Here is a 17,408-nt window from a genome sequence, read left to right on the forward strand (position 1 = left end):
TAGTTAGCCCATAAAAAAAGTAATTGTGAAAAAAAATTAATTTTCACTCTAGGAATATGCAAACATGATAGAGGACTGACACCCCTCAGAAATAGTAAAATATAAACTCTTAAACAGAGATAAAAATGGGGTTTTAATCTATTATCTAGCACTTTCTAAGAAAAAATTAATTAATATTGCATCCTTTTTACTTATTCTTGGTCTTCTGGGACCCTAGGTGCTACCAGTTTTTTGCTCCATAAATGCAGAGTCTGGAAACTTTGAGATGTTAAAACATACTCTTTTTTTACCTTTTAAAAGAGATAGGAGCCTTATTTAATTGTGACCCCAAAGGGGTGGCTTTAGCAGATCCAGTAAATGTTAATTTATCATAACAGCACTGCTAGAGGTACCTGTGCACCAAGGAGCTCTTCACTTTTTACCTGAAGGGTTTGAGAAATAGTGCACCACGGCAGCTGCTGAGAGAACACTCAGTGCAGTATGTTTAGGTTGTTCCAAGTATCTTGCAACACTTTCATGTCACTTCAACAGGAACCTCTTACATGCCAGCCTTTCAAGAACCATCTATCTATCTATCTATCTATCTATCTATCATCTATCTGTCTCTCTCCTTCAAGAACCAACTACATAAAGGGAAGACTGAGGCTCTCCATTTATTTTTCTGCATAAAATCAAAGGTCTGCAGAGGGAGAAGAAAGAGATCTGAAAGTGATTCTGCCAAGAGATTTGGATGGGGACACACGAGAGGGACATCTGCTCCAGGAGGGTTGGTCAGAATGAGCACAGTGACAGCAGTGTCTGCCATCTCAACACACTGCATTCTCCATAGTCAGCAACATTCCAATTCTTATCTTATTCTTCTTTCAACTAATATTTTATCGTGCTTCTGAATATGCAGCACAGAAAGGGAAGCTGAATTGCCATGTACTGCACACACATTCTTTTCCAAGCAGTCACGTATGCCTAATCAGCAAAAAGCACTTACATTATTTTCACAAGTTATTAACTGAAATGGGAAACCAGCTTACTGTGATTCCATTACAAAAGAGTTACTGCACTCTGGTGCAGCTGGTGTAATAAGTATCAATTGGCTTGAGAGAAACCAACTAAGGCTGTACCACAACATTCAGTCTTGCATTTCCCCAATATTTACAGGATTGCCACGCACAACCTAGATCTAATCCCATAAAATGAAAGAGAGGTGCTGATCTTCAAGTTCATGCAGATGTTCAGGCCTCTGTGTAAAACAGAAACAGAATGAGAAACCAGTTGTGTTAATAAGAATATGAACAATCCAAGGAGGTATTCTGGCATTAAAGGTTTTCAGCACTTTTCATCTGCTTCCTAGGACGTCAACCACAGTCAATGCAGAGCTCTCATCAGAATTTCTTCTGCTTTACCCAAGTTTTGCACTTAATTCTCAAGTTAGTAGCTATTTTCCTTCTTTAAGCCAATAAAGATCCATGCTGAGCTATCAAACCAAGTCCTTGGACACACTCAAGAAATTTTTCCTGTTAACCTCATCACATATGTCATCTCAGAACATCTTTTCAATGTAGATATGGACAGGATTGTTTTCTAAGCCTAAATATTAAACTTCATTAACATATATTTATGTATTTAAGGCAGTGTAAAGAATGCTGAAATACATTACCAACATGCCAAGAGACATTTCAAGCACAGCAAACACCAGTGCCCCTCATGCAGTTGGAGTTCTGCTGTCATCCACAAACAGATGCATATTCTTCCCTTCATCTTTCAAACACTCCATGGACAAGGTGAGCTTTATGATTCATCTGTCACATTTTACTTTGTATGGGAGCCACAGAAAACCAAGAAAGGACCCTGGTAGCACCAAGCTTGGTTAAACACAAATTAATGAAAATGTATTCAAATCACACTCTTTTAGGGCATTTTTCAACACCATTATGCAGCAACTATGACATAGGTTGCTCAGCTCACGACAAGACACAATACAAATCCAAAATAACAACTCAAACATCAGTCAGCAGTGTAAATGTGACCTGCCTGAGGACATCTGAAAAATAGAAATGTGTGGTGGGTTGGCTTTGGCTAAACACAAGTTGCTTACAAAGCTGCTGTCTCCCCTCTTTGACAGGGAGGGGAGAAAATAGGATGAAAATAATAATGGATTAAAATAAAGACAGTTTAATAATGCAAAAGCAGTGGCCAGGTGCAGAAGCAAAAGAAGACAAAAGATTTATTCTCTATTTCCCATTAGCAGACAATGTCCAGCTACTTTTGGGGAAGTAGGGCTTCAGCCCATGCAGCAGCTGTTCTAAAAGACAAATTTCATGATAATAAATGCTCTACACCCTTTCCCCTTAGCCTTTATTGCTGAGCAGACATCATATGCTCTGGGGTACCCCTTTGGTCAGGTGGGGTCAGCTGTCCTGGCTCTTCTCCAATATGGGTCTCTTCCACCACAGGCTGCAGTCCTTCAGGAGCAGACTGTTCCTAAGTGGGTCCCCCATGGGGTCACAAGTTCTGCCAGCAAACCTGCTCCTGCACTGGCCCCTGCAGGGTCATAAACTCCTTTGGGTACATCCACCTGCTCCAGCTTGGGGTTCTCCCTGGGCTGCAGGTGGATCTCTGCTACGCCATGGACCCCCACAGGCTCCAGGGGCACGGCTGCCTCACCACAGCTTTGCACCACAGGCTGCAGGGGAATATCTGCTCTGGCTCCTGGACAACCTCCTGCCATTCTTCTTCACTGACCAGGGTGTCTGCAGAGCTGTTCTTTTCATATTCTCTCTCCTCCCTCTGGTTGCAGTTGCTGTTGTGCACGTTTCTTCCTCTTCTTAATTCTGTTGCCCCAGAGGTGCTACCAGCATTGCTGATGAACTCGGCTTTGGCCAGCACTGGGTCCATCCTGGAGCCAGCTGGCATTGGCTTCTTGAATGTGGGGGAAGCTTCTCACAGAAAGCCACCCCTGTAGCTCCTCAGAGAAGCTTTATCTGCTGTTGTTTATGGATTTGGTTTGCATGGAACACAGAAGTAACAAAAGTTAGTCCCTTCCAGCTCTGGGGAGATCCCATTGGAATTCCTGGGCATGCTCTCCAAGATGCAGGGGCTTGCTTCTCTTTGACCGTAGACACATGTGCAACTGTAACACATTTGTAACTGTAAAACAAACATATCATTGGCTATTTCACATCCAGGACATTCCTTATGAAGTTTTGACAGTTTCTTTAGTGAGAGGAAATTAGATCGCTCAAATCTTGTTTCCTGGAGTTGACAGCATCTGGTCCATAGGATGCATAGAATCATTGTTTTTCCCAACACAAATGAGTCCCTAGGCCTTTGAACACAATTAAGGTTGAATGTGGCAGTCTGAGCTTTAGAACTTAGGATTAGGATATGAATAGAGCAACAAACTAGGAAATGTCAAGAAAACACCATGTTAAAAAAACCCACTTTCTGTAAATGTTACCAGAGTCATCTTTCATACAAGCACCTTACTTTTTCCAGAGTTAGCATCACAAAGTGCTGTCCCAAACCTTCTCATAGAGAATGCCACAGGAATAGGTTCACAAAGGTATTGGTTCAGGGCAAACCAAATTGTAGTGAAAGGAATGAAGTCAAGGTCTGAGTCAAAGAAGAGCCCTGCAGCAGAACAGAGAGACAGCAAGGAGTTCTGTCAGTACAAAGATAGAACCACTAAAGCAGTCACACAGCCCCAGTGAGGTGAGAGGAGAGAAGGAAAAAACTGAAAAAAAATTTGCCTGTGGGCTGCAATGCCAGGAGTAACCAAAAGATTTTTGACAGGTCACAGAGTCAGGAAGCATTTCTGCACTGACAGCCTCTATGTTTTCAGCTAAAATATAAACCAATCCCGACTTGATATGAAGACAGAGAACATAGAACTCCACCACTCTTGTTTCAAAACTTAGATAAAAACACACAGATTTTTTAAAATCTTTGCCTCATTCCTTATCTAATTTTTTCTGGCTTCAGCTTTCAGCCACTAGTTTTGGGGTTTGGGGGTTCCCTTTTCTGCTGTACTCTCTGTAAGACTCTCTAGACAGTAGTATTTCATTCTCATCCCCCAAAATCAAGAGCTCAGTCTCAAGTCATTTCGCCATCTCATTTATGACAGTCTCTATCAGTATACCACAGCAAGATCACAGAACTGCTGGAAGTCTCCCTATGCAGGAAATCATTTCCAGGCCTCCTGTTGAGGAACCATTGCTGTAACAGCACCGACAGCATAATTACAGCAGGAGTGGGATTAGAGATCTCCAGGAAAAAGGACTCGGTCTTGCACGGGTTTGTGCACTTTCCCTTCACCTGCTGGCACGGGGTACTTTGCACGGTCATCCTTAAAAAGCTGAATTCAACAAGTGTAAGCTCATGAAGAGCAATAAAGGTAAACACTAGTGACTCTTCTCCCTCACTCCTGGGTCTCAGCCGGGGTCCCTCAGCCCTCACTGCGGACCCATCCTCGCCTCTCGAGGAGCCGGGCACGGCTCTTCCGCACCGCGGCCGGCACCGCACAACTTCACTGCAGCCGCTCCGCGCCCCCGAGCGAGGCTTCAAAAAGTTACCGCCGGCCTGCGGGAGCGGAGGGAGCGGGCGGTCCGGCCCCAGGGCGGTGAACGGCCGTGGGTGAACGGGCGGCGAACGTCTGTGCGCCCGCCCGGGGGAGGCGGCCCGGCTCCTGCGCGGCGAGCGGGGCACGGCGCGTCCCACCCCCGGCCTTGACGCCACGCGCTAATGAAATGCTAATGCCGGGGCGCGGAGCCGGGCGCTGCCCGCGCCCATAAAACGCGGAGCGGCGCGGGGCCCTGCCCGCAGCCATGCAGAGCGCGGCCCCCGCCGCCCCGCCGGCCCTGCACCTGCTCACCTCCTACTTCATCGACAGCATCCTGGGCCGCGGCCCCGCCGCGGGCCGGCACGGTGAGGGGCGGCGGGGAGGGCGGCACGGTGAGAGGTGGCCCGGTGAGGGGCGGCGGGGTCGCTCCGCGCCCGCCCGCCCCAGTAACTCCGCGGTTGTCTCCCGCAGGCGCGGAACGCGCGGAGACGCCGCGGCCCGGCCGAGCGCGCAGCCCCGCGGAGGAGCCGCAGGCGGGGGAGCGTGAGGAGCGCCCGCCCGGCTCCGAGGCACCGGGTCCGGTGAAGAGGAAGCAGCGGCGGTACCGCACCACGTTCAGCACGTTCCAGCTGGAGGAGCTGGAGCGCGCCTTCTGCAAGTCCCACTACCCCGACGTGTTCACCAGGTAGCGGCGGGAGGGGCGGGCGCGGCCGCGCCGGGGCGGCGGGCAAGCTCCGGCCCTAACTGAGGGTTCTTCCCGCAGAGAGGAGCTGGCCCTGCGCCTTGACCTGACGGAAGCCCGGGTGCAGGTGAGTGTCGGAGGGGACGAGGGGCGAGAGAGGGTTGAACTCGGCGCGTTTTCCCTCTGGTTCCGCCGGGCGAGAACGGGACAGCGGCGGCGCCGGGGACGCGTCCTGTCCGCGGCGGGTGGTGCTGAAGGGACGCAGGAAGGGGCGCCTTACCTCCCCGGCGGGGAAGCGGCGGCTGGGGACATTCCCCGGCTGCGCTTCATTCCCGCTTGTGCTGCCGCCTTCATGGGTCGAAAGGCAGGAATTAAAAAAGATAAATTAGGTTATTTACAGAAAATGAGGCGTTCTGTGGAGCATTCAAAGTTATTTACTAAGACTGCAGAGTAACATCCTTCTCTTGGCCTAACTTAGCTCAATAAAACTAAAAATGCTTCTAAATGACCAGTTAAAACAAATGAAATATGAATTTGAAATTAATATATGTCAGTCAGGTCCTGTCCAGGAGAGCTTTATGCCCAGCTGGGCTGTGATTGCAGCAATGCCTGTAGAACTTCAGCATGCTTAGACAGACACTAATCCCTTGTAGGCTGCAGTTTGCTTAAACTACAAATGACTCTTAGTAACTTTTCCTGACTCTGTGCAGTCCTCCTTCACAATATCCCTTAAAAATCCTTTTCTTTAGATTCATCTCTTGATAACCTAGAAATCCCCTTTTTATACAGAAATTATAGCCTTAAAAAAAGTTTTTTCAAAAGGTGTGAAGCCTTTCAAGTATTTATAAGCTGCCAATGACAATTGTACTAAATTTGGCTTGTTCTGTAGATCAGATATTGACTGTTCCAGCACAACTCTGGGTATGTGCCTACTTGTGAAAGACTGACAAGTGGTGCAGCTGCTCAGTGTGACAGTCCTGCTTACTACTGCCTAGCTTTGATACTGTTAATGCCAGATCCTTGTTTGTACACTTTGTCATTACTCAAGTCACTGGATCTGATGGTTCACACCACAGTTAGTCTGTAAAACTGTAATTTTTAAATTTTTTTAAATGCACCATCTTCAAAAAAGGCATTAGAAGTATGAATGATACTTTATAATTGACTCAAAGAACACTTAGATGAGCTTTTCAGCTCTCTCTTGTGGGCTCAGGGGAAATTATGTACCCTCCACTCTTCCTAACACCAACAATGACTAAAACCTCCAGTCACTGACATGCCCTGGTCTCTGACAATTGCACATAGCATCTAACAATGAAAAAGACATGGGTGAAAAGTTGTTACTTTAACTGTTACTGTCAAATTCCCTTTGTGGGATACTCTCTCACACTTTGTAGACCTGTGAAGGAATGGTGCAATGGTACATGACAAAGAGGAGCTCATCTCCTACTGACTCATCTAGGGGGAAAAAAAAAAACAAAAACAAAAACTAAACGTTTTTGTTTGATGGAGCAAAAAAGGAATTAACAAGAAAATCAACAAGAAAATTAACAAGAGTTGATGCATCCCTAGGGGATGGAAGGAACAGCAAAGAGCTGTTCCTGGTTCATCTTTGCCTCCTTAATCTGTTAGGTCTTAACACAAGTCTCCTGAGCATGGAACACAGAGTCAGCACAGTTGTTTAGTGTGAGCTTGCAGTGCACAGAGCCAAGCCCCAGTTCCTACCCTGTGGGAAATTTGGCTCAGTCTGGAGGGAAGGGATGTGTAGGAATAACAGTGATGTACTGTAAAACTACCATAATTACCAAATATTTGCCCATGCTCATAGTTGCTCTGTAAGGCATCCTGTGTGAAATGAAGACTTGAGATCCTCTCCCATGGTACCTGGCTAAATCAGCTGACATGGAAAGTGGCATCTCTTAACTTAGTCAAGTGTAAACTCAAGAAATTAATCTTACCCAATGCAGTCAGACCATTTCTTCACCTCAGTGTGTTTTACAAATGGAGGTTTGCTTCTCTGGGGAGAAACCAGCTGAAATGGGTACCGGCCACTGCATTTTTCTTCCTTTTGAGTATTACATGAAAATGAACAAATAAGAAAAAAAATGGCATGAACATATGCTCATTCCATCATCATTTCAAAGAAATCTCCCTCATCCAACACCCTCCTTATTTACTTTTACAGAATAAGGTAAAATTCCTTCCCAATAAGACTCCTCACCTTGGGAAAAGCGTAGTCAGAGAGTCTGCAAGACCTTTTCATACCCTGGAGCCACACTGGGATTGCTCTTCAATAGCATTTGCATCTGTTGCTGCCATTCATGTTTCTCATTATTCATATTGTTAGGATGGGAAGAAAATAAGGAAAAGTTAAAGGAATCTTTTATCTTGTTTAACATGAGGGGTAAAAGGTTTCATGGGTATTGCATTGCCCTAAACTGCATCAGTTTTAAAACATTAGCTTACAGATATCACTGATCAAGAAATCCTTGTCATATTTTCTCATTACGATCCTCTTATTCACTTACAACAGAAACATGATACAGTTATGCACATCTATGTATCTTTCTAGCATCATTAGGTATTACATCAATTAAATAGGATACATTTTTACAGAAAGTTACAGCAAGAAAGGAATCAAATTTTACATGCTCACATTTTCCTTTACAAAAGACCTGAATCTCTTGTCAGATATGCATGATGCTACTCATTGCAAATATAATCTGGGTAATATTAAGCATGCAATTCAAAACTTAATGGTTTAAAACTCATTCTTGAGTATTAAGTAATACTTTTTTCTAGAGTATTTTGCCATATTACAGTCATAAAAATCTTAAGACTGGTATAGCAGTTTCTGTTATGGTTAGTTTGTCACTTCAGAAGTGTCTGAAAATAGAATAAAGGCAAGTTAAGGCTTTTATTGGAAGCAAATAAATGCTTAACAAATGGTTCAAGATGACTAATCTGAATGTTAATGACTATAATGTGTGCAGCAAATTTTGTAAGCTGTTTGTCATGTCAGTCTAAGGTATGAGGCATTGGTCTACTCCTGTTACCACTTGAACTGCTGGGTTTGTACCATTAAGGAATGGAAAGCCAGCTTTTTTCTAATGGTAATTATTAGATATGTATGCTGGTATTTCCTTCCAGTTTGAGAAATACAAAATCTGAGAGACAATTAAATTTTGGAGTTAAGCCCAAAATTACCTGTAACATTAAAAAAATTATTTTGTAGTCAAAGTGCATGTCTGAGTGATCAAATAGATTTGCTTTAGGATGGAGAAAGCAGAAAAGCAGACATTTAATTTTGTGTTAGGCTTTATGAAGAACAGATTGAAGAACAGTGCTAAGATTTAGTAAGGACATAAACACCCTTGCAGCCTTTATCCTTTTTTAAAAAAGCTGTATCTGCATATCTCAGTGTGAGACAGTTATTGCCTTTTCAACTGGATATTTTTCATAGAAAACACTAAAACCTTTGAGTTGGTGGTCTTCTCCTTTGAGATCTTAGGTAAGCTCCACTTACAAATATTTGGGATTAGTGGTTAATAGGGATTTAAATTAATCTGATCTGATTACTAAACTAGTAATTTAGTTTTCCTTACCAGCCCCCTATCTTGGACTAATTCTGATGGAGTAATCTAGTCCTCACTGGCATGCAGGCATAGCTGCCTGGCGTTTCAGATATCCCTTTGTAAGACATCTGACTATTGAAAGCTGATGGTTACTGGAGGAAAAACCAAAGAATGAGTCTTGCCACTCAAGAATTTCAAGTACCAACTTCAAAATTTTGATGTTCTGATTTTCTGATGAGCGCACCTCCCTCTGCCTGTGAGCGAGACAGTTCAGTGTTACACCCTTAACCTGAGGGGTGTAAATCCCTCTGCCAGGAGAACAGCAGCTTTCCAGTGTAAATATACTGCATGCAATGAAAGGACTAGCACAATGCTTCTTCAGCTGGATCCTGAGAACCCCAGAACAAGTGCTTTGAAAGAGTCAATTGTGTCTCTGCCAACTGACAGAGAGAAACAACATCAGGCTCAGGGCAGCAAGGCTGGGGCGTGCCACAGCCTTGTTTGGGGATCAGCGCCCCAGAGCGTGCAGGGCTTTTCTCCCAAACACACTTGGTGACATTCAAGCACCTGAAGGTAAGTTACACCGCTGGAAATGGTCACAGGGCATGGCTGAGGTAAAGCAAGCTGGGTCCCTCAAAACCTGATTTTTAAATACTGTAGATGCTATTTAAAACTTTTGGAAAACAATTTTTGTACTGTATTATAATTGCCACCTCTTGAATGGCTTTGTTGAAATTTAACTTTCAATAAATAGGTTATGAAAGGAAGAATGATAATTTTTAATAATTGCTCTTGCATTTCAGGTAATAGGTTAATATATGACAATGGCTTTAAAACATATGTGATTCTTCAGCCAGAGAGTAGTCAAATTTACAATATATAAAAGTAAGATTTATTTTATAATAAACCAACTAAGGTCTTTATGAAAAGATCTTTTATATTAAATAAATGGGGTTTCGTTTAACAGTAATTTAATTTGCCATCCATATCAATACGTGCTGTAGTATCTGGTAAGACAAACTGCAGAGAAAGTTCAGCTAATGCCTTTATAATTTCTTATTGAAGGTCTGGTTCCAAAACAGAAGGGCAAAGTGGAGGAAACGTGAAAAAAATGAAATTCTGGGGACTGTTCCGGGAATCTCCTTAACGCACCCACTTGGTCTCTTTCTGGATGTTCCACTGAGTCATTCTCCCCTCCTAGATCACACATGGAGGTCAATGCCTCTTTCAACACTGGCTGTGCCGTCCATGTCCCCAGCCTTTAGTCCTTCAACCTTAGGGCCATTTGGCCTCAGCAGTCTTACCTGGACTTCTCTCTTCAGAAATCCTATATTAAATCCACATTTTGGAAGGTATAGAATAATTTTCTTCTTTTTTTCTAAATCTCAAAACTGTTAAAAATGCTGCTTTTATATTATTTTGCTACTCACATGTTCTCAATAAACTTGCTAAAATGGGTTAGTTCCTGCGTAGGATCACTTGATTAGGAACAGCAAGATTTGGGTTTAAGTCATGCTAATAAAATCTTAATGTGTAATTGCTTTTTGAAGACAAGTTGTGCATATTTACAGCAATTTTGGTCTCACTGAATTCTAGTCTTCATACAGACTGCTGTGACCTGTATGGCTGCAGCTCCATCCTTCTCTCTTACCCTCTCTCAAGTATAAATACATTATATATGTAAGTATATACATATATGTAAAGAATTAGAAGACAGCACTCTTGCTGAAATTAGAGCTTGTATCTTAGTACTGCATTAACAGACAAACAAATGCTTTTTACATGGAATCAATTGATCTGAACAAATTGTCTGCATAAACAGCTATAGAAATTGGCCTTTTTATGAGGTGGTTTATTGCTTTCACAGAACAGGCTGATCTACAGCATCCAAGGTTTGTTTAGAAAGGATTTAGCATGAGGGGTTCAGCAAATGGTTGCTGGTTTAGATATCTGCATGCCATGTCAGATCATCTCTTGCTCATTTTATTTTAAAGTGGTTTTTTTTATTATTTAGGGTGGGATTTTCTGCTTGTTTTTTGGTTTTTTTTTTTTGTTTGTTTGTTTTGGTTTTTTTTTAAGGGCAAGACACTATACTGCAAAATAAAGCTAAAAAATGTACATTTGGAAAAAATTGGAAATTTTGGAACTTTTTTTCCTAATACTTTGTTGAGGGGGAAGCTGCAACTCAGTAAGTATTTGTTCTCCAAAACAATTCTTAATTTGGGTAATATTGACTTCTTTCAAATACAGGTTTCTCAATGCTTTAAATCCTCTCGTGACAACAGCTTCAGTACTAATGAAAGCTCCTGGACCCCCGTCAGACCCTGTTCTCACTGCCTTCACTGATCCAGCAGCAGTTGAAAGGAAAACGTCAAGCATTGCAGCACTAAGACTCAAAGCGAAAGAACATTCAGCACAAATCCCTCAATTAAACCTCATCTCCAGTCTTACAAACACTAACAAAGAACTTTGTTAGGAGCTCTCCCACAGACTACAGCCACGGAGGGGAAAGTGAATGCCTTCTCCAATAAGTAGCTCTCATTAGAGAGACACATTTTAAAAAAGAAAACACACACACAGAGCTGTATTTCCTGCAGTTTCAGTAACAGACTGAAAGGAAATAACCTGCTAAATATTGTTTTCCTTCATTACAACATGAAATCAGGCAGTAAATTGGCTTGTGTAATTTCTTGCACTGCAAAAACAGAAGCAGAAACTATCTCATCTGTGTAAATCAGGCTAACGTGTCTGAAGCTTTGAAATCACCAAACTCACCAGAAGCTAGTCCAAAGGCTCGAAATTCTTTGTAGGAATAACCACTTTTCTAGGCAACTCTTAACTTCTCAGGAGGAACTCTTACATGTAGTACTTGAGAATCAGTATACAGTTATTAACTTGGAGACCATGCTTCATGTTGAAGTGCAAATGCCAGTGAAATATTGCATTCGAGACAGACTTAGCAGGAATGAGATGGGGACTATTTTCATTGTGGGCTTTTGATTCAGAACCAGGTTGGTGTAAAGAGTATCTTGTTTCAAATTTTAAAAAAGTTTGCTTTATGTTCAGGGTGTCAATGTCTTAATTAAGAAAGTTTAACCTCTGTACATGAACTGTATCCTGTGAAAATAGGTTAGCAGTGTGCAGTAAATTGTCTGTAGGTCTCTGTGTATGTATATACATGTCAATCAGTATCTTATAGCTGTAAATATGAGGTTGCTGTATACTTTTAGCAAGATTTCTGGCACATCTTACCAGACCAGTAGGTTAACAGATTACTTGTATATTTTGAGACATTTCATGCCTCGAGTAGTTTCAGAATGTAAATGAGTACTCAATGTGAAGTGTTAAATTCTTCCTTGGACCCATGTTGAAATGAGTGAAAACAGAGGCCTTACTGAGCAGGAGTCTGCAGTCCATCACAATCCTGGACTCCATGACAGGTCATTTTAAAGCCTTTGCTGGAATTCCCCACCCAAGGCCTTGGGACTGAGAACAACTTTCCACAGGTCTGATGCTTTAGTGTCAAGTGAGGATACGTAGTATCCTCCTGGTGCTGTAGTGAAAAGCGAGGACAGGTCATCGTACCTGCTCCTTTTGCAGCTCACTCGCCTACCTCACAGGGCTGTTGTGAGGACTCATTAAACAAACACGACACTGTGCAAAGGCAGAGTTATACAAGTGCTAATTTTTGCTTCACGGCAACGAAAGAAAGGCCAGTAGTTGGCTGCACATGGACATCACCTTTCCCACACCTGCAGCTGAGGTCCAAGCAAAATCTCTTCCTGAGGTTGATGGGACAGCATGGAATTCCTCCACTGACGCTGCCTGTTTTCTCAAAACTGTCCTGAAACACATTTACACTGAAAAGATGTTGTGTCTTTCAGAACTTCTTTCTTAAGGTGATGCCTTGTGAAGGCTGACCTAGAACAGAGACTAGGGGCATACTTAAGACTACACAGTTGAGTTCTCAGCTAGAGTTTGAGGTGCAGTGCCCCAGCTACATCACTGCTGCTTCTGGAGACTGCACCGAGCTTGTATTAGCTCCAGGACAGAGAAGCAAGTTTGCTGGGTCAAAGACAAATACTCATCACTTTCCACAAGAGTGGAAGTATTTCTGTTTGGGTTCATAGACCTCATTGGTAGCACAGGCAGAAGGTGGTGGTATTTCAGCTGTTAGGAAAAGCCAGCTCCCTATGGAGTTACGGCAGGGCTGCGCTGTGTGTCAAGCAGCAGGAGACTGCGGAAGTGAAGTGAGCAGGACCTCTCACACAACGTTTGAGTGTGTTTCTTCCACAACAGCTATTTGCTTCCACCAGTCCACTCTCATGGCCCAGGCTGCCAACTGGCAGCACAACACTGTATCCACTCAAGTGTTGAGTTTGTTCCAAATAAACCTTTTAAGTAGGTTAATGGCTTGAAAACTGTCATTACACAACTCCTGTTCTGTACAAGCTTCTGTGGTATCTTTCCTTGCCACTAGTGTCTCTCTCTTGCAGTGCAAAGAGGTTCTGCAGGAAAGGAGACTCACTGTTTTGTTTAAAGTAGCAGAAACTGTCCTGCATTTGCCATAATTCATCAACAAAAGAACTCTGCAATAATTACAAAACCTGGGTATTTTTGCCAAATTATATTCATAGACAAGTTCACGAGAAGCAGCATGTGAAAAATAAGAGCTGAAGGCTGATGTAATGCATTGCATGGAATAGTAGGTCCTGTGTTATCACCCAAATCTTCATCACTGACCAGAGAGCCACAGATATCTCATTCAGGCATGGGGGAATCAGATTCACAAGCTAAATTTCAGCAGTTACATCAGAAAAAACATTTCTCTATCAATACAGTTTTTCCAATAGTTATGATAAGAAATAATTTCAGGGACAGCAATTAAACACACAGTGGCAAGTAACTTCACTCATGTGCATGACAGCTCCTGCCAGAGCTACCTCCACCCAGCACACCAAGCCACTTCAGGCCCAGCGTGGGAGCTGCAGGGTTGGACAGCAGGGTTGGCTCCCAAAGCCTTGCCAGTTTGGGTGCTGCTCTGTCCTCATTCCCCTTACAAGAGGGCACGCTTCTCCAAGACATCCTCCTCTCCTGCTGAGACCACAGCCTGCTGGGTACCACTTCTCTGCCAGCTGTGAACTCTTCCCAGTGTCACACTGAGGCCAGGACTGTCTCCTTTTTTGTACACTTCTGCATGGCTCTGCAGCTTCAAGCTACTGTGCCCAGTTTGACAGATGGCAGAGTAGCAAAGGTAAGAGCATTGCCTGTTTTGTTGCTGGTTAAGGAGAAGCTGCCATCCCTGTGCCATCCAGGCAGAAGCCACTGTCTGCAATCATCAGCAGTTCCCAATGAGTACAGGCAGAGAACACAGCTTCCTGATGTTTCATCTGGGTTTTCTTTGAAATTAAGAGTTTTTCTTTAAGGTGACCTCATTTTTTTTCTGCTTTAATGAGTCCTTCCAAGAAATATCCATTTTTCCATGTGACTTGAAATCCAGCTGTGAGAGCTAATGGTATTATGAAAATAAATATGCAGGGCAGCATTTGAAATCAGCTTAGGAACCACAAAGTGCTCATAACCAAAACTCAGAAAGTTTTTTTTTTACCTTAAAATGAAATATCACACCAAGGGAAGAAGGCTTATTTATTCAATTTGTTTAAATTTTAAATAAAGAGCCTTAATTACTAGCTTTTATGGATATAGTACTAAAATTACATTTAAAAAAATTTTGGAGAGCTATTAATTGAAAAACCTTCAGCCTAGTTTCATAGCTGCCCATGGGGTCAACTATTTGCTATTAATCAAGCAGGGACATTTGCTTTCCTAGTCTTTCTCAGGGCAATGGGATCTGCAGCCTCCCATATCCTGAACAAGTCAGGCATTTTACAGAGCATGTCTCACACTAAACATTGCAATTATTTCCTGACATTTTAGCTTGCCTTGTGCAATAAATTATTTAGTCCTAATTTAGGCAAAGCCTGCACTGACCTGGATTGATGCTGCAGGATATGTCCCTATGCCTCTCTTCTGAATAAAGAAAGGTTGCAGCCTAAATCTTCTCTGGGTGACATCAAGATTGTTTCCTGACACAGATTTCAACTGAGGCAGGCCTGAAGCCCTGGTTGTTTTATTGGGTTTATCCGATTTTCCTGAAAGCAAAAATATACAGGAGGATTTCCAAAGCCATAGAGAAATTTGAATGCAATCCCACCCCAGCCATCTTCTACAACTACTGAGGAAAAAACTCTTAGCTTCAAATAAAACCACTTGACTTTCCTCTCCACATCATATTTTGAGGTGTTTTGCGGGAAGATCCTGCAAGCATATTAGTATCTCTTCAGAAAACATTGATAACTATTTCTATTGGAGGACTCACATTTGGCTAAACTGTCAAGTTTTTTCAGTTTGTTGTCCAGTTCAAGCTCAGTTCTGGTGCCATAGGATGTTGGATAAATTTCCGTATTTCCAGTGACATTGTATCATCAGAACCTTGCCTACAAAGAGTGAGTGATTTTGTTGGGGCAAAAAAAAAAAAAGGAGAATAATAGGCCAGGTGTTTGAAGAAAAGACAAAGAAACAAGCACAGTAGGGTGTTCTGACTCACAAATCTGTATTGAGAAAGAAGTATTCATGAAGAAAATTAATTTAAGAAGTATGTAGTTCAGGTTTTGAGCCCATAAGTTCCTTTCAAAAACAGATTAGTGATTAAAAACTTTTTTAGTCTAGCAATCTCTTAAACAATTAGCACAGTAATTGGAAAGGGACTACAAATTCAAATCTAGACAGACATAAAAGACTTTCCCCATAGAGCTTTGCCTTGGTTTTGTGGGTAACTGGCATGCACCTGCCTTTACCATCAGTGGGACTGAAATACTGAAGAAGTGCTCTGAATAGGGATACAAATGCCCCAAACAGTAATGCCATACAAATTACTTAATTCATGTAAAGTAGAAGTAATTGTATTGATTATGAATGTGTGAGTGACTCCTTTATTTCAGGTTATATGAGATGTAAGCCACCAGCTTTCAATGGGGTTCTTGCTGCAAATTTGCCAACCATAGAGTGGGATGTTACTTTTTTCCTTAGTTTGAGCAATAAGTACAATGCACTGCCATTTGGAAACAGAGATCTGCTGAATTTAAGCTAAACCAGGTAAATTAGGATTTCTCTCCTCCAGCCAGGTAGTGGTTTTGCTCTGCTTGTTCATCCTTCAAAGGACGCCTGAAATCAAAGAAAAAGGAACACAAGGGAGAAACATCCCCAAACTTCACATGTTTTTCCTCAAAGTAGAACCATTTTTTCCCCTTTTTGATATTATTGTCATAAAACACCATGGATCACCAGATAAAACCTACACTGCCAAAAGGAAAGAAAAAGCAGGGAGGGAGGAAGAGATTGTGCACAGTGTGTCCCTAGCAATATAATTACCTAACAGCAAATGTCTGACCTGTGGCTTCCCAGGAAGCTGCATGAAGAGCACGTGTGGGAAGAAGCCTGTGATAATACACACACACCTGCACTTCACTTGCTTCAGCTGCACTGCCACCCAAAAGACACAAAAGGCAGCTAAGGAACAGGGCACTTCTGTAGACCTTATAGTCAAGCAGTTCTACAGATGGACTCTAAAGAAATTGAGCTAGTGGGTTGTGTCACAGTCTGCCCTGATTTTGGATATCCCTCCTGCCCCATCCAGGCCTGAGAACAGGGCTGTCCTTGCTGCAGGTAGAGGAGCCACAGCACAAGGCAGCTCAGGCATGACTTCACAGCAGCTGCTTGTCTTCTCCTCAGCCTCTGGTCACACTGCCCTTACCAATTAACTACTGAGTTTACCAAAAAATGGGAGGAAAACCTGGAAAGAGCATCATATTCTCTATTAACTTCCTTTGTTGGCTGCAGCAATGTTTCCTATATTTCAGCTGGAGAATTGCTCTGTGCTGGCTGGTGAGAAGCCAATGGAAGATTGGGATGAGCTTGCAAAGTCATACTGGTTGAGTAACAGAACTTTAAATATAGAAATATAACTGAATGGAGGCTTGTTGGTTTGGTTTGGTTGGGTTGTTGGTTGGATTTCTTTATTTTATAAAAACTATATTATCAGAAATAACCTGCAGAAAAACTAGAACAAAATATCTGATGTTACAGCTAAAAACTTCAGCCTTGGGTGTGAGCAGCATAGTGACATTATTGTGAACTAAAGCAGAAGCAAACAAGACAGCTTGAATTACAGTTTCATCTGGTTCAAAAGGGTTGCTAGTGAAATGTATTTAAGGGATCTGCTAAAGAAAAGAATACATTGCATTTTGTAAGTACCCAGTCACAGCTAGAGATTTTGACAAAAGTTGACTTTCACACGCAATTAAACACAATAATTTCAGTTTTCTAGTTTCATAGAAGCTGATCCACAGACTGCCCTATCTCCAGGGTTATTTTGTACTGATAAAAAATCATGGGATTAATGTTTGTGAAAGAAGACAAGAAAGGACAGCATTATTACAGCCTTATTTTCTATATATCCCAAAGTGAATATAGGAAGAGAAGTGAAGCAGGCTGAAATGTTAATGTATGAGAAGAGCCTGGAGACACTCTCATCAGT

General features: G+C 42.4%; 1 protein-coding gene and 1 long non-coding RNA gene across 3 annotated transcripts; one reads left to right on the top strand and one right to left on the bottom strand.

Annotated features, from left to right (window-relative positions):
• Nucleotides 1-1,831: 1,831 nt before the first annotated feature.
• Nucleotides 1,832-12,475, top strand: ESX1 (ESX homeobox 1). Of its 2 annotated transcripts, none has more exons than XM_038123204.1 (5): nt 1,832-4,947; nt 5,027-5,240; nt 5,319-5,364; nt 9,878-10,164; nt 11,063-12,475. In XM_038123204.1, the coding sequence occupies exons 1-5, from the start codon at nt 4,821-4,823 to the stop codon at nt 11,286-11,288; spliced, it is 900 nt and encodes a 299-aa protein (XP_037979132.1). In that variant the 5' UTR covers nt 1,832-4,820; the 3' UTR covers nt 11,289-12,475. The 2 variants fall into 2 exon arrangements, with proteins under 2 accessions (XP_037979132.1, XP_037979134.1); XM_038123206.1 differs by having other exon boundaries at nt 1,832-4,920.
• Nucleotides 5,385-7,575, bottom strand: LOC119695209. Its single transcript, XR_005255090.1, has 3 exons — nt 7,459-7,575; nt 7,196-7,302; nt 5,385-5,585 (listed from the first exon to the last, which is right to left on the bottom strand). It is a non-coding gene; the product is annotated as an uncharacterized LOC119695209 (long non-coding RNA).
• Nucleotides 12,476-17,408: the final 4,933 nt, after the last annotated feature.

Source organism: Motacilla alba, chromosome 4A, assembly GCF_015832195.1.
Source record: "Motacilla alba alba isolate MOTALB_02 chromosome 4A, Motacilla_alba_V1.0_pri, whole genome shotgun sequence".
NCBI lineage: Eukaryota > Metazoa > Chordata > Aves > Passeriformes > Motacillidae > Motacilla > Motacilla alba.

Excerpts from the sequence above, each read along its gene's own strand:
- ESX1 (XM_038123204.1), top strand. The coding sequence starts at position 4,821 with ATGCAGAGCGCGGCCCCCGCCGCCCCGCCGGCCCTGCACCTGCTCACC. Across the intron at positions 4,948-5,026 it reads GCGGCGGGGAGGGCGGCACG|GCGCGGAACGCGCGGAGACG; the intron begins GTGAGAGGTGGC and ends TGTCTCCCGCAG. Across the intron at positions 5,365-9,877 it reads TGACGGAAGCCCGGGTGCAG|GTCTGGTTCCAAAACAGAAG; the intron begins GTGAGTGTCGGA and ends TTCTTATTGAAG.